Source organism: Eucyclogobius newberryi, unplaced genomic scaffold (genome assembly GCF_026437365.1).
Source record: "Eucyclogobius newberryi isolate DKJ021-1_F unplaced genomic scaffold, fEucNew1.0.hap1 SCAF_13, whole genome shotgun sequence".
In the NCBI taxonomy this organism is placed as follows: Eukaryota; Metazoa; Chordata; class Actinopteri; order Gobiiformes; family Gobiidae; genus Eucyclogobius; species Eucyclogobius newberryi.
Window position 1 is genome coordinate 14,512,416 of NW_027315757.1, and position 25,956 is coordinate 14,538,371.

Below are 25,956 nucleotides of genomic sequence, written 5' to 3' on the forward strand. Positions count from 1 at the left end.
TTTATCTATTTACTTATTTATTTATTGTTTTAAAGGTCTGATTTGAGATTATTGTATGTCTAAAATATGTGTATTTTTTATTTTATTTTTTTCACATGAAAAAATGACACGATGAAGAACATATTATAATGATATATTTTCTTTAACTGTGTGAACATAAAGTGCAGATGACGTTTAGAGTTTTGACATCTCTAACTTTAAGACTTTAACTTTAAAAGCTGCAAAAACAAATCAATTCAATCAAAAAAGTTCTGTCTTTCACATTTTTCATTCAATGACATAAAAACTGATTCAAACGATATAAGTGCTGACGTGTAATCTATAGTAGAACAATGTGAATGCAATTTATGAACAATAGAAACACAAATTGAAGGACTTCATTGAGTTCCTTCTTTTGTTTTTAAAGTTTATTTTATTTCATTTGGACAAGTCAGATGTAGTATCGGTGTTGTTCCAGCAGAGGGCGCAGCATCACTATGATATCAACCAAACATAGCTCTTCACTCTCAAAATACTGGCCTTCTGGTGGTCCCAAGAGTCTCTAAAAGCACAGTAGGAGGTAGAGCCTTCTGGTGGTCCCAAGAGTCTCTAAAAGCACAGTAGGAGGTATAGCCTTCAGGTCCCAAGAGTCTCTAAAAGCACAGTAGGAGGTAGAGCCTTCTGGTGGTCCCAAGAGTCTCTAAAAGCACAGTAGGAGGTAGAGCCTTCTGGTGGTCCCAAGAGTCTTTAAAAGCACAGTAGGAGGTAGAGCCTTCTGGTGGTCCCAAGAGTCTTTAAGAGCACAGTAGAAGGTATAGCCTTCTGGTGGTCCCAAGAGTCTCTAAAAGCACAGTAGGAGGTAGAGCCTTCTGGTGGTCCCAAGAGTCTCTAAAAGCACAGTAGGAGGTAGAGCCTTCTGGTGGTCCCAAGAGTCTCTAAAAGCACAGTAGGAGGTAGAGCCTTCTGGTGGTCCCAAGAGTCTTTAAAAGCACAGTAGGAGGTACAGCCTTCTGGTGGTCCCATGAGTCTGTAAAAGCACAGTAGGAGGTAGAGCCTTCTGGTGGTCCCAAGAGTCTCTAAAAGCACAGTAGGAGGTAGAGCCTTCTGGTGGTCCCAAGAGTCTCTAAAAGCACAGTAGGAGGTAGAGCCTTCTGGTGGTCCCAAGAGTCTGTAAAAGCACAGTAGGAGGTAGAGCCTTCTGGTGGTCCCAAGAGTCTGTAAAAGCACAGTAGGAGGTAGAGCCTTCTGGTGGTCCCAAGAGTCTCTAAAAGCACAGTAGGAGGTAGAGCCTTCTGATGGTTCCAAGAGTCTCTAAAAGCACAGTAGGAGGTAGAGCGTTTAGCTACCAAGCTCCTGTGTTATGGAATCAGCTCCTGTCCATGTTAAAGAGGCCGACACAGTCTCTTCATTTAAGACCAGGCTTAAAACGTTCCTCTTTGAAATGGCGTATGGTCAGTCCAGTTAGGAACAGAAATATAAAGCTGCAGTTTCAGCCCCGCTGCCCTATGAGAAACTATGGGGGAAGTATGGCAGCTTGAGCTCTATCCTCTGATAACACTACTTATTCTATCAAACTATATTTCATATTTAATTCCACTTGCAAACTGTTCATTGCCTTTACTTTTTCTTTTCTTTTCTCACTCCCTTCCATCCCCGAGGACTTGTGGACCCAGATGCTCCTCTCCTGGTGAAGCGGTCTCTACTCTGTATGGAACTGATTCTCCTCCTGAAGAACTGGTTCTCCTCCTGAAGAACTAGTTCTCCTCCTGACGAGCTGGTTCTCCTCCTGAAAAGCTGGTTCTTCTCCTGAAGAACTGGTTCTCCTCCTGAAGAGCTGGTTCTCCTCCTGAAGAGCTGGTTCTCCTCCTGACGAGCTGGTTCTCCTCCTGAAGAACTGGTTCTCCTTCTGACGAGCTGGTTCTCCTCCTGAAGAGCTGGTTCTCCTCCTGAAGAACAGATCTCTCCTTCACTGTGGAACTCCTCCAGGTTTATACTTTTTCCGAGGTTTTTTGTAGTTTTTCCTGCAGAAGGAGAAGCTAAGGACAGAGGACTCTGGGACATCATCCCTCGTCCTCATGGACATGGTTTAATCTGTTTTTCACTGTCGCCCTCAGAGGGAACTGTTGTTGTGATTTTGGGCATTACAAAAATAAATGGAATTTAATTGAATCACCACAAAAAAGTTCACGAGAGTTGCACGTGTTTATTCATGCTTTTATCACGTGTGTTTATCACGTGTGTTTACAGCCACTACGTCATCTCAGACACTTTGAAACATTCCCACAGCAAAAAAACAGAGTTTAACGGACAAAGACACTCAAATGCATAGTTTTCATTCTGTTCACAATCAATGCCGCGGCCAGGAGGGAAAAGGGGAGGAGCATAGCAGCAGGAGAGGTATTCTATAAAAGTCAGTGTGGCTGCTTTCCAAGGCAGCAGTTACAGCGTCTTTCACCAAATACATTTTTACACGTTTTACTCATTAATATTGTCCTATTTTGTAAACTTAGGTGTATTTAAAAACGTGGAGGATTGGCCCAATGAGGGAGAATAAAAGTTAGAGAGAAAACGGATTCAAGACACGACCATTTTGTGACTGTAAGAGCCAAAAAACTCTAATAAATATGTTGAAAAAGGAAAATGTAATGGATGAAAGGATTTAAAGAGACACATACCAGTGTAAAGGGCCTAATAATGTCAACTGAAATATGAAAACCTGTAAAGGACCCGCCACGTTAAGGACCCGCCGTGTAAAGGGCCCGTTGTCTAAATGGCCCGCCGTGTAAAGACCTATTGTGTAAAGGACCTGTCGTGCAAAGCACCTGTTGTGTAGAGGGCCCGTCGTGTTAAGGGTCTGTCATGTAAAGGGTCTGTCGTGTAAAGGGGCCGTTGTGTAAAGGGAATATCGTGTAGAGGGCCTGTCGTGTAAAGGGCCTGTCGTGTAAAGGACCTGTTGTGTAAAGGGCCTGTCGTGTAAAGGACCTGTTGTGTAAAGGGCCCGTCGTGTAAAGGGCCCGTCGTGTAAAGGGCCCGTCGTGTAAAGGGCCTGTCGTCTAAAGGACCTGTTGTGTAAAGGGCCCATTGTCTAAAGGGCCTGTGGTCTAAAGGACCTGTCGCGTGAAGGGCCTATCGTGTAAAGGGCCTATCGTGTAAAGGGCCTATTGTGTAAAGGGCCTGTTGTGTAAAGGGCCTATCGTGTAAAGGGCCTATCGTGTAAAGGGTCTATTGAGTAAAGGGCCTATTGTGCAAAGGGCCTGTTGTGTAAAGGGCCTATTGTGTAAAGGGCTTATTGTGTAAAGGGCCTATTGTGTAAATGGCCTGTTGTGTAAAGGGCCTATCGTGTAAAGGGCCTATCGTGTAAAGGGCCTGTTGTGTAAAGGGCCCGTTGTCTAAAGGGCCTGTGGTCTAAAGGACCTGTCGCGTGAAGGGCCTATTGTGTAAAGGGCCTATCGTGTAAAGGGCCTATCGTGTAAAGGACCTGTTGTGTAAAGGGACTATCGTGTAAAGGGCTTATTGTGTAAAGGGCCTATTGTGTAAAGGGCCTGTTGTGTAAAGGGCCTATCGTGTAAAGGGCCTATCGTGTAAAGGGCCTGTTGTGTAAAGGGCCTGTCGTCATAAGGACCTGTTGTGTAAAGGGCCCGTCATGTAAAGGGCCCGTTGTCTAAAGGGCCTGTGGTCTGAAGGACCTGTTGTGTAAAGGGCCTATCGTGTAAAGGACCTGTTGTGTAAAGGGACTATCGTGTAAAGGGCCCGTCATGTAAAGGGCCTATCGCGTAAAGGACCTGTTGTGTAAAGGGACCTTCGTGTAAAGGGCCCGTCATGTAAAGGGCCTATTGTGTAAAGGGCCTATTGTGTAAAGGGCCTATTGTGTAAAGGGCCTGTTGTGTAAAGGGCCTATTGTGTAAAGGGCCTATCGTGTAAAGGGCCTATCGTGTAAAGGGCTTATTGTGTAAAGGCCTTATCGTGTAAAGGGCCTATCGTGTAAAGGACCTGTTGTGTAAAGGGCCTATCGTGTAAAGGACCTGTTGTGTAAAGGGCCTATCGTGTAAAGGACCTGTTGTGTAAAGGGCCTATTGTGTAAAGGTCCTGTTGTGTAAAGGGCCTATCGTGTAAAGGACCTGTTGTGTAAAGGGCCTATCGTGTAAAGGTCCTGTTGTGTAAAGGGCCTATTGTGTAAAGGTCCTGTTGTGTAAAGGGCCTATCGTGTAAAGGACCTGTTGTGTAAAGGGCCTATCGTGTAAAGGTCCTGTTGTGTAAAGGGCCTATCGTGTAAAGGGCCTGTTGTGTAAAGGGCCTATCGTGTAAAGGTCCTGTTGTGTAAAGTGCCTAACGTGTAAAGGGCCTGTTGTGTAAAGGGCCTATCGAGTAAAGGGCGCGTGGTCTTAAGGACCTGTTGTGTAAAGGGCCTATCGTGTGAAGGGCCTGTTGTGTAAAGGGCCTATCGAGTAAAGGGCGCGTGGTCTTAAGGACCTGTTGTGTAAAGGGCCTATCGTGTGAAGGGCCCGTTGTGTGAAGGGCCCGTCGTGTAAAGGGCCTGATGTGTAAAGGACCTGTCGTCATAAGGACCTGTTGTGTAAAGGGCCCGTCATGTAAAGGGCCCGTTGTCTAAAGGGCCTGTGGTCTGAAGGACCTGTCGTGTAAAGGGCCCGTCATGTAAAGGGCCTATCGTGTAAAGGACCTGTTGTGTAAAGGGCCCGTGGTGTAAAGGGCCTATCGTGTAAAGGACCTGTTGTGTAAAGGGCCCGTGGTGTAAAGGGCCTGTCGTGAAATGGCGGCTGATCACCATAGGTTACCATGGCGATGTCTCTCTCACATTCTGTTCACCTCATTGGATCCTCCCCCTGCTTGTCTCCAGGCGATGTCTCAGTGAGAATTATTGCTTCCGATTAATGCCACAGTGCGGAACATTCCGGGCAAAGCAGAGACATCTCCATGGAGACAAGCAGAAAACAGAAAAGTCGCTGCAGTGTTAAAATAATGGAGTGTAAACGCCTCATGGAAAAGAATGTGCTTTGAACAAAAGGCTCAATAAAAATACAAGGTTCAAAAATATAAAACAAATCAACAACAGGGTCATTCCTGATGGTCACGGGCTCAACGTTTATACTCGGATCAAGTTTGAGCGCCGGAAATCTAGAGTCAAATGAGGAAAGTTTCAAAGTAAAACAGTGATTGCACAAAAAGAATAATTAATCATGACAAATACAGCAAGAGCTAAAAACCTGAAGGAGTCGAAACAAAACGAGATCTGTAAATGTGTTCAACTGGATTCATCTAGATTCACCTGGATTTATCTGGAGTTTTCTGCAGGTTTTGGACAGAAGACAGTATTGTTTTAGCACAAACATTAGGACTTTGTGCGATGTTAAACTGACTCTGATGAATTGAGATGAATTCCAGTCATTTGAACGGGTGCAGGACTCGTCTCTCTTCCGGTGAGTTCCGGACGTCGCCGGCGGCTCACTTCTTCTGGCAGTACGATGTGTAGTTGTGGCACGCCTTTTGCATGTCCTTTAAAAACCCGGGGACTCCGCTCTGGCAAAAACACGAGCACAGGCGTTTATCGGGGCTGTTCACGGTCCAAAGAGCAAACGACGAGCCGCTTTGCCCGCTCATTAACTGGCGCGTTTTATCTGTTTTCTATGTTTACTTGTAATACGCACTAACGCCACCAGAGAGCGCGCAAGGGCCCCGCAAACAACTGTTGGGTTTCTGGATGGAAAAAAGTTAAACTCCAGCTGAAACTGCAATAATAATGGATTTATCTCACAAAGACACTGCAGTATTTATGAACTCATCTTAATCAGATGCGGTTTATTTAAATGTTTGGAAAGAAAACAGACGGAATTATTCAGTTTTGAGAGCCGGAGATGGGAAACTATCCATCTTTTTACCTGTTCGAGCTAAAGTGAACGTTAACGACTTTACAACGTGAGTCTTTATTGAAAGGTGAAATAATAGATAATAATAAATAACAGTTCTTTCAGGTGACGTCATGACAGCCAATCAGCTTCACCCGCAAGTGACACACATGACTCTTTCTTACGGGTTTGAAAAGATCGTACGTTGAATCGTTTGATGAAGTGTTTCAAGGTTTGATTCTGCGTTTACAGTACACTTTCTGATCATCGCGGTGCCGCAGCTTTAAGAGGGTTTAACAGTTTCAAGAGTGTTTACAGAGGCGGTCGTTCCGTCGCGTTGAAGACGGTTCAAAAACCTGTCGCTGCGTTTGTTCTGATCTTTTATGACTCGTCCGATAAAAGGAAAACAACAACAAAAGCACCGCGTTCTCACGAAACGGTGAAGCGACTTATCGACCGCAAAGGGCTCCAACTGACACAAAAAAAAAAAACATATTAAAAACGTGCGTCCGAAACGATTATGGTTTGTAATAAGGCTGCGACTCGATTAGCGAGCCAGTTGATTAGTGTAGTGATTATTCTTTCGATTAATCAGTTAGTTGTTTAGAACGCAAGTGATTTTTACTGGATTTGACCCGATGAAGCCGAGACGTGACGCAAGGTGGAGTTTTTTCATTTAAATACACTCAGTTTACACACTTTCCGTGTCATTTTCAGGCAATTACGGGACAATTTGAGTCATAAAACATCTTTTTCAGCTTGTTTTGAACAAGTTTAACCTTTTTTCTGTTAAACAAGCTCAGTCGGCATAATTATTCCACCCATTATGTCTGTTTTTGGTTTTTGGTGCCTCTTAATCACTGCAAACCAATTTCCCCGAGGGCACGGTTGGCCCAAAACATGTGACGCCCGGAGTGTTTTCATCAAATACACTCAATTTACAGAGTTTCCGGCACAATTTGAGTCATAAACGTCTTTTCTCACCTCGTGGCTCGTTTTGGAACCTGCTCAGTCGGCGTAATTGTTCGACCCATATATGTATTTAATCACTGCAAATCAGGGTACGGTTGGTCAAATACATTGTCTATCCTTTGTTTTGCATTCACTGGCATTCGTTAACTGGCTTGATTAATTTTCTATGTATACTTGTAATGCGCACTCACTCCACCAGAGAGCGTGCAAGTGCCAAGCAAACAACTGACCTTCGCCGCCCAGTTGACCAGCCACGTGGGAATGGATCCTCCGGGGTTGTCAAAGTAGTTCATGAACACTTGAACACAAAGGATCGGCGTTAGAACAGGGCGACTCGCGCGCGTGTCCGAGACGGCGGCGTGTGGGGGGGCGTGTCTTACTCTTGGTTCCCGCCGCGCCGTCGCTCTCGATGGCCAGGCTCTGTTTGTAGTCGTTGACCCGGATGACGCCGCTCTTCTCTGGACACGGCGTGCGGGGAGCGCTGCGGGCCAGGACCACCCACAGCTTCCTGCCGTCCACCTCCAGGTCTCGGCGCTCGCGGACGTAAACGTACTCGAAGACGCTAAGGAGAAACGCCACGCCCTCTGCTCCGCCCGACACTTTTCATCCCCAGAGAAGTCATAATTCATCATTCTATTGAACAGTAAGACTTATTAACTACTTTATCGATCAAAACAAAGTATGAAACACAGAGACTAAAGAGTATTATGGATCAAATAAACCGGAAATTGTTTTAATAATATGGCTGCGACTGCGAAATCACAATAATCGACTTATACTCCAGAGCGACTTATATGTGATATTATACGTTATTTTCACACTGACAACCACAAGAGGGCGCTCTAGGCTCTAAGCGACGCAGAAGAAGAATCTGCACTTCCTCTACCTCTGGAGTTTGTGGAGTTGTTTAGAAGTGACACAGAGGAAGAAGAATTCAATGGATTTAGTGATTTGGGGTAAAACTGATGCTTTGGTAAACTTGTTAGCATGTTCTTTATGCTATAGTTATCTGAATAACTGTTCATATGTTACGTTAACATACCAGAGACTTACCACAGTTCTGTCTGTGCGTCATGTAGCTGAAGGTGTTAGCGTTAGCATACGTACACCTATTCACCATGTTCTCTCATCTGTTATTATTTTAAACTGCTTTTCAAGATGAAATGTCTGTTCTTGGTCCTGGATTTTAACAAATACTTTTCCCCAGAAAATGAGACTTATACTCCAGTGCGACTTGTATGTGTTTTTTTCTTCTCTATTATGCATGTTTTGGCTGGCACTTATACTCCGGAAAATACGGTAAATCAAAATGTCAAAAAGAATAAACAATTTGTGATTTTCCTCAATAATACATTTTATTCAGTCCCATATTTACACATTTATTTGATTAAAGGCGCAATGGACGATTTTTCGGCGATTTGAGAACGCAGGCGGAAGTGCGCATGCGCACTCCCCCGTGCGGACTGATACAACACACACGTGCGTTTGTTTATTAGCGCAACGGAGCGCATCGCATCGCTCGTCTCCCGTAGATTTCTGTCCACTTCTGCGTCAGCTCGAACTGTCTTTCTCCGTCTTCATTTTGCTCCGTACACTGAGGGAACTATATTATGATAGATCCATGCGCTTAGGCACGCGGAAACGTGGGGACGAACCGCACGCGGCTGCAGGTGAGCGGTAGGTGCGTTTTATGATTGATACGTGGCAGGACAAATGATTTATCCACCCCACGAGGAAATATGATAAAAAAAAATTGCTGAAAAAAATCGTCCATTCCACCTTTAAGTGCAATAGAAATAATAGTCTGAACTGTCGACTGCTAAAATATATAACTGCCGCTGCAACTAACAATCATTTTGCTTTTTGATTAATCAGTTAGTTGTTTGGAACGCAAAACACAAATATGAGTTTTTATATTTTCTAAACCAAATATGACCGTATTTGACCCAGATAAAGCTTCAGTAATGTTGCTTGAGGAGGATTAACGACACAGTATTTGACCGAATAGATGTTTTTTTTAATCATAAAATATTTATTTTTATGTATTTTTTGCTTTGTCTGACGCATAAAACCTTTTTTTGTCACAGCCAATGGCACGCGCCGCTTTCCGCACCAAAGGATACGTCTCGGTTGGACAGCGGGAACGGGTACTTGACCTCCCAGTAGATGGCCCTCTGCTCGTCAAAGTCCTTCTCGTGTAGATCTGGGACAAACGCGAGAAACGACACGTCAGTTCAACTCGGGGTCGATCGCCGGGCGCTCAGCGGAGGCCGGCCGGACCAATGGGAACGGACTAAAGGGCGGGACGACACTAACTACGGCACAGCCAAAGTCTGCGTTACCTTGAGGTCGCTGCGGCGATGCCAGGAGCGACGGGAAAGTGCCACGTGAACGAGAAAACAAGAGTGAAGACCGTGGAATAGAGGGAAATGGACACACAGAGAAGACCACTTTAAGAATGAAACCGTCCCGTTGCTAAGACTGAGGTCAGTAAAGCGCTACAGCCGTCCCACTCGGGCCTCAGAACTCCTGCCATGGGCACCATAAATGGATACGCACTTCTGGCAGCAAAGGGGAATGTTTTTCTACTTAGTTTGATGGATAGAACCTGTGGTAAGTATTTATTATAGTTTAACTTCTGTTAAGTTGCAGTTTGTGAAGAAAAATCAGAGTTTAAAACGACAGGAAGTAGAGCGGAATCCCTCTGTGATGTCATCAGTGTGCGACACAGAGACAGTTTACACTCACACGCTTTTCTGACAGTTTGGTTGGACTAAATAAATGGTTGGACTAAATAAAGTTTTTTTATGGTCTTATTGTGTGTCAGATCAGAACTGTTGTGTCATTTATGTGGACTTTGGCTCTTGTTTACAGTCTGGTTGTTAGGTAACAGCTGTGGAATCACCTCTATGTCATATTTGTGCTCGTGTCTAACCAGGAAGTACAATTATAAACTTTACACAAACAGTCAAACTGGGAAAAACGGTCAAAATGTTTAGTCGAATCTGAGATATAATTGTGTCGTTGTTAATAAACTGTGGATAAGTCTGGATGAATGTCACCTTTGACGTAGGAGTCCCAGTGCTTCCGGTAGTTCAGGTCCATGTAAACGTCTGCGCACACGTCGGCCGGGCAACTCTCCAGAACGCCAAACACTTTGTACTCGTAAAGGCCGGTTTCCTGCAGTACAAATACACTCAGGCACAAACAAATCACATGCAAAGAGCCAAAAGATATAGAAATTATATGAAGACTGAAATAAACACAAGGTACTGATCGTGCGGCAACTCATTTTGCTCATTGATCTTGGAGGTTTTTCTAATTATTCCTTTGATAAGCTGAAACTGAAGAGCGACTTGAGGAAATTAGACAAAATGGGCTTGTTTTTCACTAAAAACTAAAATATCCTGAGTAATTTTGATGTAATTCTTGCTCTGTCTGAGTCACAAACTTCTTCTGTTCTCGACTTGTCAGCAATTTTCTATTGTTAGGCCCGAGCGCCACAAGCTGGCGAGAGGCCTATTAATCTCGTAGGCCGTGCGAAGCACGGCTGCGAAAGTGCGCACGTAGTGCGCACGAAATCGAGCGCGAAGCGCTCGCCCACTTCCAAACACTCACTAACGCACTCCTTCACTCACGCACGCCCCGTGCATACTAATTAGTAGTAGGAAAATGGAACATTACCGTTGTAAACGGGCGAAGCCCGTGCAAAAGAGCACACTAAACGAGCACTTTACATTGGGATGACCGCGGTCGTCATCATCCCCATATAAAGCACTCATTTGCCCTAAGTAGCTCACGAATACGTTCCCCATCTCTTGCATGATCCGTGCATATAAGCATGTAATGCAAAAATTGAACATTATTACTGTATAGAGGGCCAAAAACACAAAGTGGGCGGAGCCCACTCAAAATTATCGAAAGTACCCGTCAGTGACCAGGGACCCACACCATGAGGTAGGAAAGCGCGAGCGCTTTCCGAAAATGTATAGTTTATGATATTTGAAAAATGGGAAACATTGTTTTCGCATCGGAATATTCTTCTTCTTCTTCTTCTTCTTCTTCTTCTCGGGACCAACCCCCCTATTTTTCACCCAGTGAACATTGACGAAAAGTCACAAAAATTTACACACCTCTAAAAATCGTGCCTCCTTACATTCTGGCTATCTCCCTTTTCTAAAATTTTAAAAATTGGCGTGTCAGCGCCCTCAAATGTACCAAAAATGCATTAAGATAGAAAATGACCCAAAAAAAATCTTATCGTAGAATCATGAAATTTGGCGCAGAGGTAGATGGTGACAAGAGAAGTAAAAAATATTATTACGGCAACGCCGTCCGCCCAACCAAATGTTGGCCATATTGGTTCAAAAATGGCTAATTATGACTTGGGAGTTTTTCCAAACGTCTTACTTTTACAAACTCCTCCCAGGGCGTTGGCCCTAAAAAGCTGAAATTTGGTGAAAATGCTACTGAGGAGTGGGACATCAAAATTTATCCAAATTACATTGATACCTCTCACGGTCTCGTGAGAAGCCGCAAACTGTAGCTAGAATTTCAGAAATCTCCCATATTTAAAATTTCTGCCGTTTGCGCAGATAAAGTCCGAATTGCGTCAAATTAGAATCCGTTGTTAAACTCTTTGCCCTAAACCTACTTGAAGTGAAATTAATTAATTTGGAGCCACAGCGCCCCCTACAGATTTTATATGGAGGTTAAATGTTTAGTTTTGCGAAATTATATGAAATTTGACACACAACTCAATTTTAGCATCCCCATCAAAAAAGTCAATGAGACCCATGTCATAATTGTTATGGCTTTGCCGTAACGATGACCGAAACCTTCCATGTTATTCCAATGGGGAAATCGCCAGAACATGTTTACACTTTAGACTTTCACGAACTCCTCTTAGGGCGTTAGACATATTAACCTGAAATTTGGTGAGACTCATCTTCAGGGGTGGACCATCAAAAGTTATCCACATTTTTATTCTAAGAGTCACGGTGTCTGTGCGGCAAAGCCGCACATTTTGCCAAGAATTCAAAATAAAATTGCTTTTTGATGGTAAAACAAAGGGGAGAAGATGTGACAGCGTCACAGATTCAGCAGTAGATGTAACAAAAGGACAATTGGGGCGCGTTAGCGCCCCCTCCTCTTGCGGGGTGGCGGCGGCGTGGCGAGGGCCGATCATTGCCGCTTGCGGCTATATTTATTATTATTTTTCTTGTTCTTCTGCTTTTTGAGCTCTAATTTGACCCCCTGAACATGCTCAAAAACTCACCAAACTTTGCCCAAAATTCAGAATCGGCGAAAAATTTGATTTTTCTGGGCCATTTTTTTTTTCGTTAAAAAATGGCGCGACAGCGCCACCGACAAAAGTCAAAATACATTGCGCCTATGGGAGACGCCCCGAGGTCAACTTTGTCGTAGAGCTACGAAATTCGGGACACGCATTCTTCTGGTGAGGACAAAAACAAAATATTACTGTGGCCACGCCCCCAGACTTACCCTATGCCCGCCATCTTCCTTTGAAAATGAAAACACGCTGAGTTAGCCATTTTGTTCACGTCAAACTTTGACGAACTCCTCCTAGGGCGTTTTGCCCACCGACTTCAAAATCGGCGTACGTCCTCTGGACAAGTGGGGCATCTAAAGTTATTACATTTTTTGAGATACCTTTTACGGTCTGTGTGCGGCGCAGCCGCAAAGTTGGACAACTTATTTTGGGATATTGCAAATCTAAAAATTGCTCCCATTTGATCAAAACCAGTCCGATTAGGACCAAATTTGAATCAGTTGTTAAACTTTCTAGTTTGGACCAGTTTAGGATGACAAAATTGAAATGGGCGCAATAGCGCCCCCTACAGAGTGACCTTTAAATTAACATTGAAGGTCAAAAATTTGTTTTACCAAAATTGTCTAAACTTTACCCAAAATTCTATTTTGCCGTCCCAATCAAAAAAGCCAATCAGAAAAATGCCTACATTTTTACGGCGTAGTCGTAGCGATGACATAAACCTCCCATGTTATCCCTATGGGAAAACCGCAAAATCTCTCAAATTACCACATTTTTATGTTTTACACTTTAACAAACTACTCCTAGGGCGTTTTGCCCACCGACCTCAAAATCGGTGTACGTCCTCTAGACAAGTGGGGCATCTAAAGTTATCCAAATTTTAAGGATTACTTTTACGGTCTCTGTGCGACGGAGCCGCAAACGTTTCCCAGAATTCTGACTATTTGGCCTTCGGAGTGGCCTATAAACAATAGAGTTTTTCCAAATGACATGATATTTTGCACAAAATTCTCATTTGCCATCCTGATCATAAAAGTATGAGAGCCAGAGTCATATTTTGTACGGCGTAACCGTAGCGATGACAGAAACATCCCATGTTATCCTTATGGGAAAATCGCAAAATCGCTCAAATCACCACATTTTTACGCTTCACACTTTAACAAACTCCTCCTAGGCCGATAGCCCGATCAACTTCATATTTGGGGGACATTATCTACACAAGTGGGGCATCAAAAGTTATCCATCTTTTGATTCTAAGTGCTACGGTCTCTGTGCCGTGGAGCTGCAAATATACTGTCACAAATGGGAAAAACGCCAAATCTTTGAAATGTTCACATTTACGGTTCACACTTTAACAAACTCCTCCGTGGGCAATAGCTCGATCAAGCTTTACTTTGGGAAATATCATCTACTCAAGCGGGGCATCAAAAGTTATCCATATTTATATTCTAAGTGCTACGGTCTCTGTGCGGCGGAGCAGCACATTTGACTGACACTTGTGTTGATTTGCACTGGATTGGCCATGTCCAATGTGTCTCCGTCTGTCAAGTTCTTTTTTAATTCAAAACACAATAAGGGCGCCATCTTTATCAAGTCGAAAGTGCAGTCTGAAGGCCGGCGGCCCGCGAGGGCCGTTGGATGCCGCTTGCGGCTTTAATTCTTCTTCTTCTTCTTCTTCTTCTTCTTCTTCTTCTTCTTCTTCTTCTTCTCGGGACCAACCCCCCTATTTTTCACCCAGTGAACATTGACGAAAAGTCACAAAAATTTGCACACCTCTAAAAATCGTGCCTCTCTACATTCTGGCTATTTCCCTTTTCTAAAATAAAAAATTGGCGCGTCAGCGCCCCCAAATGTACCAAAAATGCATTGAGAGATGGGAAATGACCCAAAAAAAATCGGATCTTAGAATCACGAAATTTGGCGCAGAGGTAGATGGTGACAAGAGAAGTAAAAAATATTATTACGGCAACGCCGTCCACCCAACCAAATGTCGGCCATATTGGTTCAAAAATGGCTAAGCATGACTCGGGAGTTTTTCCAAACGTCGTACTTTTACGAACTCCTCCCAGGGCGTTGGCTCTAAAAAGCTGAAATTTGGTGAAAATGCTACTGAGGAGTGGGACATCAAAAGTTATTCAAATTACATTGATACCTGTCACGGTCTCTGTGCGGCGAAGCCGCAAACTTTAGCTAGAATTTCAGAAATCTCCTAAATTTAACATTTCTGCCGTTTGCGCAGATAAAGTCCGAATTGCGTCAAATTAGAATCAGTTGTTAAACTCTTTGCGCTAAACGTACTTGAAGTGAAATAAATTAATTTGGCACCACAGCGCCCCCTACAGATTTTATATGGAGGTTAAATGTTTAGTTTTGCGAAATTTTATGAAATTTGACACACAACTCAATTTTGGCATCCCCATCAAAAAAGTCAATGAGACCCATGTCATATATTGTTATGGTTTTGCCGTAGCGATGACCAAAACCTCCCATGTTATTCCAATGGGGAAATCGCCAGAACATGTTTACACTTTAGACTTTCACAAACTCCTCCCAGGGCGTTAGCCCTATTAACCTGAAATTTGGTGAGACTCATCGTCAGGAGTGAACTGTCAAAAGTTATTCACATTTTTATTCAAAGAGTCACGGTGTCTTTGCCGCACATTTTGCCAAGAATTCAAAATAAAATAGCTTTTTGATGGTAAAACAAAGGGGAGAAGATGTGACAGCGTCACAGATTCAGCAGTAGGCGTAATAAAAGGACAATTGGGGCGCGTTAGCGCCCCCTCCTCTTGCGGCGTGGCGGCGGTGTGGCGAGGGCCGATCATTGCCGCTTGCGGCTATATTTTTACTTATTTCTATTGTACATTGAGCCTTTTTAAAAACATTATCAGCTAAATAAAGGTGGAAATATCCGACTGAAGGCTTTTACATAGAGAATGTTAACAAATAAAGTGTATTATTGATTCAAATCCGAAATGTCTTGATTGAATATACATTTTTTTGTTTGTACTTTAAAGTCTGTGTTGTCAAGGGAACAACCCATTTCTATGTTATTATTTCATTATTACACATTGAGAATAATATTACCTGCTTATTACAGGTGGTATTACAACTATTTTTTGCTTCATTGTTTTTGCTGTTTGTTCAAATAGGCGGATTAGTCCAAAGGAATGCAGGCAGAGTCAGAATCATGGGTTTTCATTGCACCAAACAAAAACATGTATCAAACTGTTTATTTTCGTTTAAATCAGTGCCGTTTTGTAGACAACCTGCTAATTGTTCAAGACCAGGTTTATTCCTGCACTGAGACGTAATTTGACGCGATTTTAGGCGCGGCGACTCTAGAATTGCACCGTTTCTGAATGAGGTTTGGTAACAGGAATGACAGGTTTCCAACTCCGGCTATTCCAACTTTAACCACAAGGGAACTACAATAATATCACACAATTTAGAGCTTTTAAACGTCGTATTCCACGTATAACTTTCATTTCCCTTCGTGTTCCCTATCATTTCTGACGCACAAATCCTTAAAATTGCGCTAAACGTGTTTCTTTCCCCGCGAGCTCCGGGACGGATCGCCGGCTCTCCCCGCTCGCCGTATCCGCGTCGAGAGCGCTCGTCCGCGGCTGTCACCTGGTCGTAGCGTCGGTAGATCTTGACGCCCATGGTCTCGGTGAAGAGCTCCCATCCTCCGTCCAGCCGCGGCTCGTCCAGCTCCGTCCAGGCCGCGCGGAAGTCGTCGTCGGTGAATTGCAGAGCCATAGCCCGGAGCGCGGTGCGGAGCGTGCGGGGAGAGAGGGAGGCGTGTGCGGGGAGAGACGGAGGCGCGCCGGGGAGAGAGGGAGGCGCGCCGGAGGGAGAGACGGAGGCGCGCCGGGGAGAGAGACGGAGGCGCGCCGGGGAGAGAGACGGAGGCGCGCCGGGGAGAGAGGGAGGCGCGCCGGGGAGATGTGCGCTGCGGCGGCGGTGCGGCGCGGGACCGGGACCGTTCACAATAAAAAACGACATTAAAGGGCCTGTGCAGTGTTTTTGAGTGACTTTCTAAAACAATTTGGCGTAAGTTTAGAAGTTTTTAAAAACTTTTCTTTCAAACATTCAGGTCGAATGGCCAACAGAGGGCAGCAGAGTCCAGTGATCAGACTTCATCCATTATTCTTTTACGTTTATTGTCCAACACTGGATTTAGGAATTATAAATACTAAGCTAATATTTCAAATTTGATTCATTAGCTATTATAATTGTAAATGTATTGTTGATTGGGGTGGGAGTATCGGTATCAATATATCGGTACTGACTCAGTATAATAAAGTCAAACAATTAACATACATTTTAGAGCTGTTTGGACAGATCCATCTCTGTGTTTAGAGGCACATATTTATTTAAAGTCCTTCAGTATTTTAGACCAGTATCCAGTATCAATACCAAAAAACTGTGGTATCACCCCCTGCTGATTCAGATGTCCAAGTGTGCGCACAAAATAATAACTAACCCTGTGTTTTATTCCATCCATCCATTTTCTACCGCTTATTCCCTTTCAGGGTTGCGGGTGACTGGAGTCTATCCCAGTGACTTTGGGCCTATTCCATTAGATTAAATTAAAAGGCACAGAGAGCAGAATTAAAGTATAAATAAATCACATTCACGTGCAAAGTAAAGCTCGTGTTTAAAGCTCTGTGATATCAGAAGGGAGATTGTGTTCATCTGAAGCTGGTTACCGTATGTTCTGGACTATAAGTTGCACCTTTTTTCATAGTTTTGGCCGGGGTGCGACTTATACTTATATTCTTATACTTATACTCCGGAGCGACTTATATGTGATATTATTTGTTATTTTCACACTTGCAACCGCATTTCATACTCCAGTGCGACTTATATATTATGTTTTTTTTCTTCTCTATTTAGCATTTTTTGGCTGGTGCGACTTTTACTCCAGTGCGACTTGTATATGTATTGTTTTTTTCTCTAATATGATTTTTTTGGCTGGTGCGACTTATACTCCAGTGCGACTTATATGTTTGTTTGTTTTCTCTAATATGATTTTTTTGGCTAGTGCGACTTATACTCCAGTGCGTCTTATATATGTTTTTTCTCTTCTCTAATATGCATTTTTTTGCTGGTGCGACTTATACTCCAGTGCGACCTTTTATGTGACGATCTGAAAAACGCGAAACGTGTGACAAACGTGCGGCTTTATTGTGAAAGCGCCGCACAGGAAGCGCGCTCCTCGTCCGCGGTACTTCTGGAGGAGCGGTTTGTGAATGAGCCTCAGTCTGAAGTGACCGCAGGCTGTGAATGAGCCTTCTCCCACTGTCCAGTCTCACACTCGCTTCTCTCCGGACTCCACCGGTCAACAGGGTTTTTTTATTGACATTTTTTTCACCCCTTTTTAAAAATTTGTGTTTTATTTTTTATTTTTGCCGTGACCGTTTTGAGCCTAAATTGGAAAAACATGGGCAACAGCTGCGAGGTGAGTGCAAACGCCTGACCCTGTGTGAACGTGCGGATCTCTGCGGGAAAAAGGACCATAACGAGATAATGTGAAGGCTCTAAAAGGCTCTAAAAGGCTCTAAAAGACTCTAAAAGGCTCTTAAATACAAACACGGAAAGACACTGACATTATTATTGAATGAAAATGTCAGAAATGTGATTGCGAATTTGATTTTCGGTTGAATACTTGAGTTTGTATGTTACTTTTTCTGAATAATACACGTTATGCGTTAATATTCTACATCTAGAAGTCTTTGGTCAACACGTTTAGTTTATTTCATTTATTTTGAGTGTACTGCAAAAAGAAGAAAGAAAAACATGTTCCGTAAATAAACGTTTTATCTCCCATCACAACAATTCTGCTACTTTAAAACTAAATTATAAGTCTTCCTTTATTATGGCCTATAAACATTTTTATTTTTTTCGATTTTTTACATTGAGCTAGAACAAAAAGAAAAGTGAATTGTTTTAAACTTAAGGGATATATTTTAATCCTTATTTGAATTGTTCCAGTTTTATGCCTCAGAAACACAAAAACATTTACATTTTGCCATTTTAAATTTTAAATTACACTTTTTAAAAATAGAATAATTTTCTTTTTTTGCCTTGAATATAACTTGTCATGTCATTGTGTCTTTTTATCATTTAGAACGTTCAATATTTCAACCTTTGTTTGGTTAAAAATCTAATTAAATTGACGCCGACTCATTTTAATGATTATTTTATTTCATGTGTCGCCTAAATGACACTACGGCATTTTAAAATAAACAATTAATAATAGATATATCTTGAAAAACATTTTTTTTTTTTAAAAGTTTGGATGTATGCAAAACCTAAAATAAATAATATTAAAAAAAATTAAATACTGCGGGTAAAATGACACACTAAACATCAAAATTAAGCCTGGAACTAAACCAGGACTAAACCAGGATTAAACCAGAACTAAACCAGGACTAAACCAGGACTAAACCAGGATTAAACCAGCTCCAAACCAGGTCTAAACCAGGACTAAACCAGGACTAAACCAGGTCTAAACCAGGTCCACATTAGGACTAAACTGGGATCAAACCACCATACTGAACCAGGATTTAAATGACTTAAACCAGGACTAAAGGCCTAAAGTAGGATAAACGTAAGTAAAGCAGGTCAAAAGTGGGATAAACAGAGGTAAAGCAGGTCTAAAGTAGGATAAACTTAAGTAAAGCAGGTCTAAATTAGGATAAACGTAAGTAAAGCAGGTCAAAAGTGGGATAAACAGAGGTAAAGCAGGTCTAAAGTAGGATAAACTTAAGTAAAGCAGGTCTAAATTAGGATAAACAGAGGTAAAGCAGGTCTAAAGTAGGATAAACTTAAGTAAAGCAGGTCTAAATTAGGATAAACAGAGGTAAAGCAGGTCGAAAGTAGGATAAACTTAAGTAAAGCAGGTCTAAATTAGGATAAACAGAGGTAAAGCAGGTCTAAAGTAGGATAAACTTAAGTAAAGCAGGTCTAAATTGGGATAAACAGAGGTAAAGCAGGTCTAAAGTAGGATAGACTTAAGTAAAGCAGGTCTATAGTAGGATAAACATAAGTAAAGCAGGTCTAAAGTAGGATAAACAGAGGTAAAGCAGGTCTAAAGTAGGATAAACAGAGGTAAAGCAGGTCTAAAGTAGGATAAACAGAGTTAAAGCAGGTCTAAAGTAGGATAAACAGAGTTAAAGCAGGTCTAAAGTATGATAAACAGAGGTAAAGCAGGTCTAAAGTAGGATAAACAGAGTTAAAGCAGGTCTAAAGTAGGATAAACAGAGTTAAAGCAGGTCTAAAGTAGGATAAACAGAGGTAAAGCAGGTCTAAAGTAGGATAAACAGAGGTAAAGCAGGTCTAAAGTAGGATAAACCCGGTAAACTCTGGTGCTTCTCAGTTTGTTGATCTATAAACAAGAGCAGAGGAAAATGCTGAGTCAACACAAACAGAGCGACGCCCGAGGAGCCAGAGGAAATTAAAATCCTTCGTGTTAAACTCTTTCCTGGGTTTGAGTCCGGATCGTGAGAGGTCTTTCTTTCTGCATGTTCTCCCCATGTCGTTCCGAGTGTGGAGAGAATGAATAATGCAGAGTAAAAACGCACTATTAAAACTGAAATCATGCACAGCTGGACCCAAAGATCACCACATTTCTGTTTACAAAGCCCTTGGGCGTCGCCCGAGCACAAGCTCAAATCTGGTGGAAATCATCTTGAGGAGTTTGATCAAAATGTATCAACAGCATTTGTGTTTTTGTGCAGCGCAGCTGCAACATACTGCAGTTTACAGCTCACAATAATGTCCATATTTTAAAAGCAAAGGGACAAGGTGGTGTAATATACAATATTAATAAACAAGGTGTAATAAAAGGAGGAAGATCAGGGCAGGTCAGCTGACCATTGCCTCTTGCAGCTATATTTATTATTATTACATTATTAAAGGGTTTTAGAGGTGTATTATTGTTATTATTACAGCAATAAGAGGTGTCATTCTTCTTACAGTGTTAAAGGGTCTTAGAGGTGTATTATTGTTATTATTACAGCATTCTTCTTACAGTATTGAAGGGTCAGAGGTGTCATTATTACAGTATTAAAGGGTCACATATGTTATTATTACAGTATTAAAGGGTCAGATATGTCATTATTACAGTATTAAAGGGTCAGATGTGTCATTATTACAGTATTAAAGGGTCAGAAGTGTCATTATTACAGTATTAAAGGGTCAGAGGTGTCATTATTACAGTATTAAAGGGTCAAAGGTGTCATTATTACAGTATTAAAGAGTTAAAGGTGTTATTATTACAGTATTAAAGGGTCAGAAGTGTCATTATTACAGTATTAAAGGGTCAGAGGTGTCATTATTGCAGTATTAAAGGGTCAGAGTTGTCATTATTACAGTATTAAAGGGCCAGAGTTGTCATTATTACAGTATTAAAGGGTCAAAGGTGTCATTATTGCAGTATTAAAGGGTCAGGGGTGTCATTATTACAGTATTAAAGAGTTAAAGGTGTTATTATTACAGTATTAAAGGGTCAGAAGTGTCATTATTACAGTATTAAAGGGTCAGAGGTGTCATTATTGCAGTATTAAAGGGTCAGAGTTGTCATTATTACAGTATTAAAGGGCCAGAGGTGTCATTATTACAGTATTAAAGGGTCAAAGGTGTCATTATTGCAGTATTAAAGGGTCATAGGTGTCATTATTACAGTATTAAAGAGTTAAAGGTGTTATTATTACAGTATTAAAGGGTCAGAAGTGTCATTGTTACAGTATTAAAGAGTTAAAGGTGTTATTATTACAGTATTAAAGGGTCAGAGGTGTCATTATTGCAGTATTAAAGGGTCAGAGGTGTCATTATTGCAGTATTAAAGGGTCAGAGGTGTCATTATTGTGGTCAGAGGTGTCATCATTACAGTATTAAAGGGTCAGATGTGTTTGTGTGTTGTTTTGGGGCCCTGGTCTGGTCCCCGTTCAGTCTGAGCTCGTGTTGTACGTGGTGGTCTCCCCCAGAGAATCCCAGTGTCTCCAGTTACACCTCACCCCTTTCTCTCCCTCACCCTTCACCTCCTTCCCTTCTTCTTTCACCGCTCTCCCTCTCCTTCCTCCTCCTTCCTCCCCCTGCCTCCTCCCGCCTCCTCCCGCCCCATCCTTCCTCCCCCTCTCCTCCCCCTGCCTTCCCCTGCCTCCTTCTTCCTCCCCCTGCCTCCCTCCTCCTACTCCTTCCTTTCCCTCTTCCTCCCTCTTCCTTCCTTTGCCTCTCCCTTCGCCGCTCTTCCTCCCCCTCTCTCCCTCCCCCTCTCTCCCTCTTCCTCCCCTGCCTCCCCGTGCCTCCTCCCTCTTCCTCCCCCTTCCTCCTCCCCCTGCCTCCCCCACCTCATGGTCTGGAGAATGTCTCAGCTGGTGGAGGCCCGTCCTCCTGCGTCAGTGACACGGAGGGTGAGATTGTGAAACTGAAGAGTAAACTGGAGTCATGTGGAGGAGGAAGAGGAGGAAGAGGAGGAAGGGGAGGGGGGGAGGAGCACGTGTCGAGGGGGGGGTGTCATTCTGACTAAAACAAACAATTCTCAAGGCTGTATTTTATTTTCACAGAAATCAGGAATTAGGAACTAAAATTCCAAATAAATTAAATTCAACTGTGTTTTTTCAGGGTTAAACGTCACAGGTTTCCATAGAAACAGAAATAATTTGTAATGAGTTACTTTCCACGAATATTACTGTAAAAACACGTGGCTTCAGAGGCTTTGAAGTTTGAGTTTTTTACTTGTGGTGTTGTAAATCTTATAATATATTAACATTTTTTATTATTAAAAAGTAAAAAACTGCTCATTTTGCCAAGTCCAAAATTCTAAATTGTTTTAATGTCATAATTGTTTTACTTCCTGGACCACACAGTCACGTTAACTTTAGATAGTTATAAAAACAATACGTTTCTTAAAGTACATCATAGTTACCGTGACTTTATTAGAATTTTTGTGGAGCCAAAACTTGAAAAAGTTTAACAATATTTAGTAAAAATCTTTAATAAATGAGATGAATAAATGAGTGAATGAAAATGACAAAGTCGTCATTTTTTTATTTGGAAAAAGTATTTTATTATTTAATTTCAATGAAATATATACAAAAGATCATTGTAATGTAGAAAATACATTTACTTTAACTTTGAGGGCAATATAGTAAACTAAGTCCAGATAGGCTCTGGACTTGAGAGGCGTTCGGGTGTGGCTCTGTACCTGTGAGGCGTTTGGACGTGGCTCTGGACTTGTGAGGCGTTCGGGCGTGGCTCTGGACTTGAGAGGCGTTTGGGCGTGGCTCTGGACTTGTGAGGCGTTCGGGCGTGGCTCTGGTCTTGAGAGGCGTTTGGGCGTGGCTCTGGACCTGTGAGGCGTTTGGGCGTGGCTCTGGACTTGAGAGGCGTTTGGGCGTGGCTCTGGACCTGTGAGGCGTTTGGGCGTGGCTCTGGACTTGAGAGGCGTTTGGGCGTGGCTCTGGACCTGTGAGGCGTTTGGGCGTGGCTCTGGACCTGTGAGGCGTTCGGGCGTGGCTCTGGACTTGAGAGGCGTTTGGGCGTGGCTCTGGACCTGTGAGGCGTTCGGGCGTGGCTCTGGACTTGAGAGGCGTTTGGGCGTGGCTCTGGACTTGAGAGGCGTTTGGGCGTGGGTCTGGACCTGTGAGGCGTTTGGGCGTGGCTCTGGACTTGAGAGGTGTTTGGGCGTGGCTCTGGACCTGTGAGGCGTTCGGGCGTGGCTCTGGACTTGAGAGGTGTTTGGGCGTGGCTCTGGACCTGTGAGGCGTTCGGGCGTGGCTCTGGACTTGAGAGGCGTTTGGGCGTGGCTCTGGACCTGTGAGGCGTTCGGGCGTGACTCTGGACTTGAGAGGTGTTTGGGCGTGGCTCTGGACCTGTGAGGCGTTCGGGCGTGGCTCTGGACTTGTGAGGCGTTCGGGCGTGGCTGTGGACCTGTGAGGCGTTCGGGCTTGGCTCTGGACTTGTGAGCCGTTCGGGCGTGGCTCTGGACCTGTGAGGCGTTCGGGCGTGGCTGTGGACTTGTGAGGCGTTCGGGCGTGGCTCTGGACTTGTGAGGCGTTCGGGCGTGGCTCTGGACTTGTGAGGCGTTCGGGCGTGGCTCTGGACCTGTGAGGCGTTCGGCCGTGGCTCTGGACCTGTGAGGCGTTCGGGCGTGGCTCTGGACCTGTGAGGCGTTCGGGCGTGGCTCTGGTGGATGGATGAGATAAACCAAAGACAAAAGAGTCTCGTCCACATCAAGTTGACAGTTTCTGAGGTGAAATCAGAAGTTTCCTGGTTTTCGAGCTCTCATGAACTCAGCGTGAGGGAAAAGGCCTTCAGCTGAAGCAGGTGAGCTCCATCAGTTATCAGACACGCCCACAGTAATCAGACACGCCCACACAGACCTGTTAAAGCTCTGCTGCTCAGGACCACTGTGCACTGTCTGTCTGGACTTGAACACCACCCGCTTGGACCGGAACGCCACCCGCTTGGACCGGAACGCCACCCGTTTGGACCGGAACGCCACCCGTTTGGACCTGAACACCACCCGTTTCGACCTGAACATGTCAAACCAACTCTCCTTGAACCCAGAGACTCTTCACGTGGACTCGAGGTTTGGAGAAATGGTCTTAATTAGGGTTTTCCAGGACTCTTAAAGGACAAAGAAAGATAACGATTGCTTTTATGTATAAAGGGTTTATTTTGTCCTTAAATGTTTGTGAAAATGTTTAATCTGTCGTCCAGCCTCGTAAAAGAGGTCTCGATCTCAATGGGTTTTTACTCTGGTTTTATACTTTCATTTTAGGCAATGCAAGTTTAATTGTAGAGCACTATTCTTACACGGGGTAATTCAAACCGCTTCACACAGGGGGAAATGCATTTAAATCAGACATGACAGAAATCACAAAACCTTAATTTCTATTCATTCAGTTAAACAGTTTTGCTCCTGAATCATACGTTTTGTCCGTGCTTAATGATCATCCAGATGGAAAACCAAATCCTCTGGCCCACACTCTTTCCCATAATTATTTGATGTTGCCGTGGTGACGGGCGTCTCCGAGACGGGCACATCACTTTTAGATAGATTCTTTCCCAGGTTTGACTGTCCCTACACGTCAACGCGCTATCTGCCTCTGCACACGTCTGTGCTTACTACGACTCTCTCGATGCCTCCACCTTATGTGTGAAGCTTTTGTATCTTTTCGATTTCTTGAGTTACTGTGGAACCTCATTTTAAGCCCTCCTCGTCTCTTTCCAGATCCCGTAGCATCGAGCAGCCCTTGGTCGGCCCGTCTGCCCGTCCTGCGATGCCCGAAGACGTCCACATCGCCAACAGCGCCATGAAAACCCCAGCTCCCTCCGACAAACCCAACTCCATCACCTCCAGCCCCGAGCGCCACGCCACCGTCACCATCCCGCTGGTCAACGAGGTCCAGCTGTCGGCGGCGACGGGCGGGGCGGAGCTGTCGTGCTACCGCTGCACCGTGCCGTTCGGCGTGGTGGTGCTCATCGCCGGGATCGTGGTCACCGCCGTCGCCTACAGCTTCAACTCGCACGGCTCCACCATCTCGTACCTCGGCCTGGTGCTGCTCTCCGCCGGTGTGGTGCTGCTCGCGTCCAGCGCCCTCTGCTGGAAGGTGCGGACGGAGCGCAAGAAGGAGCGGCGGCGGGAGAGCCAGACGGCGCTCGTGACCAACCAGCGGAGCGCCGCGCACACGCAACACCTGGAGGAGAAATGACACGGAAACGCTTGATTTGTAAAGACCGAGAAATGCAGGACAAAGTAAAACATTTACGGACGAAATGCATATTCTGCAAAATGTACTTCTATATGAGCTTTTAATTGTCATGACGACGTTTCATCATCAGAAACACGGCTGCAGATCGTCTTCTTTGAGCCTCACAAAAGCACTGTTTCAAGTTCCCTGGTTATCTGGACGGCCCCTGGGCCATTTTTTTTAAGTCCCAAATCATCTCCAGACTCGTTCTCAGGTTTTTGCCTCCTGATCACGTTCATTACAACTGAGCTCATATTAGCATGTCGGGGCAAGCTAGCTTTTTGTTCCTGATTTAATTCTCTCTGCTGCCAGTAGATGGAGTGCTGAACGATCCTGATGAAGGAATATCTGACTGGAGGTGTTTTTAAATGCATTATCTTAAGTTCATGAGAAGGACAATAATGCTGTGTACTCTTTATGATTTTTATGTTTTTGCTTCGTCTGGAATGTTCCGTGCTTTTTTTCTTTTTTAAATGTATCTCTTTATAAATATAAGCAGCACCAAGTAATTTGGTATAATTAATGAACGCCATATTCCACGTAAAGGGTTTAACTTTTTAACCTTTTTTGTCTTTTAAAAAAAAAAAAAATACAAATGTGTAAATGACGACGCGCAGCTCTGGTGGATCCTGCCTCTCAGTGAGGAGGTGTTGGGTTAGATTCCCAGACTGATGCAGACGTTTCTGAAGTAGAACTGGTAAAAGACGTGTTTTTTATTCAATGTTTTTACTTTAAAAAAAATAAAAATGGATTTCACCGTCGACTTCCTGAACATTAAAACTGTCAAGTTCTTATCTTGATTCCTCGAGTCTTCAACTGTCAAATCTTTGAAGTCTAGTCTCGGAGCTCAGACGAGGGAAAGAAACATGTATTTATACATGTCTTACATATAAATTATACTTTTTACAGCAATCGAGCAGGTATTTGTGGAGAAAATGTTGCATCTGTGGAAAATGAAAGGAAGTGACATTAACCCAGGGACACTCGTACAGGAGGTGACATCGCACCTCATTCCAATCAAAGTTTATGCAGAATTTACACAAACATCTTTAACTCTAAACATACCACAAAAGTCATATTTGTT

General features: G+C 43.5%; 2 protein-coding genes across 2 annotated transcripts; one reads left to right on the plus strand and one right to left on the minus strand.

Moving 5' to 3' along the window:
* Positions 1-2,186: 2,186 nt before the first annotated feature.
* Positions 2,187-15,911, minus strand: pctp (phosphatidylcholine transfer protein). The gene is made up of 6 exons (XM_072442667.1): positions 15,739-15,911; positions 9,875-9,992; positions 8,936-9,015; positions 7,193-7,364; positions 7,043-7,110; positions 2,187-5,514 (listed from the first exon to the last, which is right to left on the minus strand). The coding sequence occupies exons 1-6, from the start codon at positions 15,865-15,867 to the stop codon at positions 5,440-5,442; spliced, it is 642 nt and encodes a 213-aa protein (XP_072298768.1). The 5' UTR covers positions 15,868-15,911; the 3' UTR covers positions 2,187-5,439.
* Positions 15,912-17,403: 1,492 nt separating this feature from the next.
* Positions 17,404-25,570, plus strand: tmem100a (transmembrane protein 100a). The gene is made up of 2 exons (XM_072442122.1): positions 17,404-17,572; positions 24,353-25,570. The coding sequence occupies exon 2, from the start codon at positions 24,402-24,404 to the stop codon at positions 24,831-24,833; it is 432 nt and encodes a 143-aa protein (XP_072298223.1). The 5' UTR covers positions 17,404-17,572; positions 24,353-24,401; the 3' UTR covers positions 24,834-25,570.
* Positions 25,571-25,956: the final 386 nt, after the last annotated feature.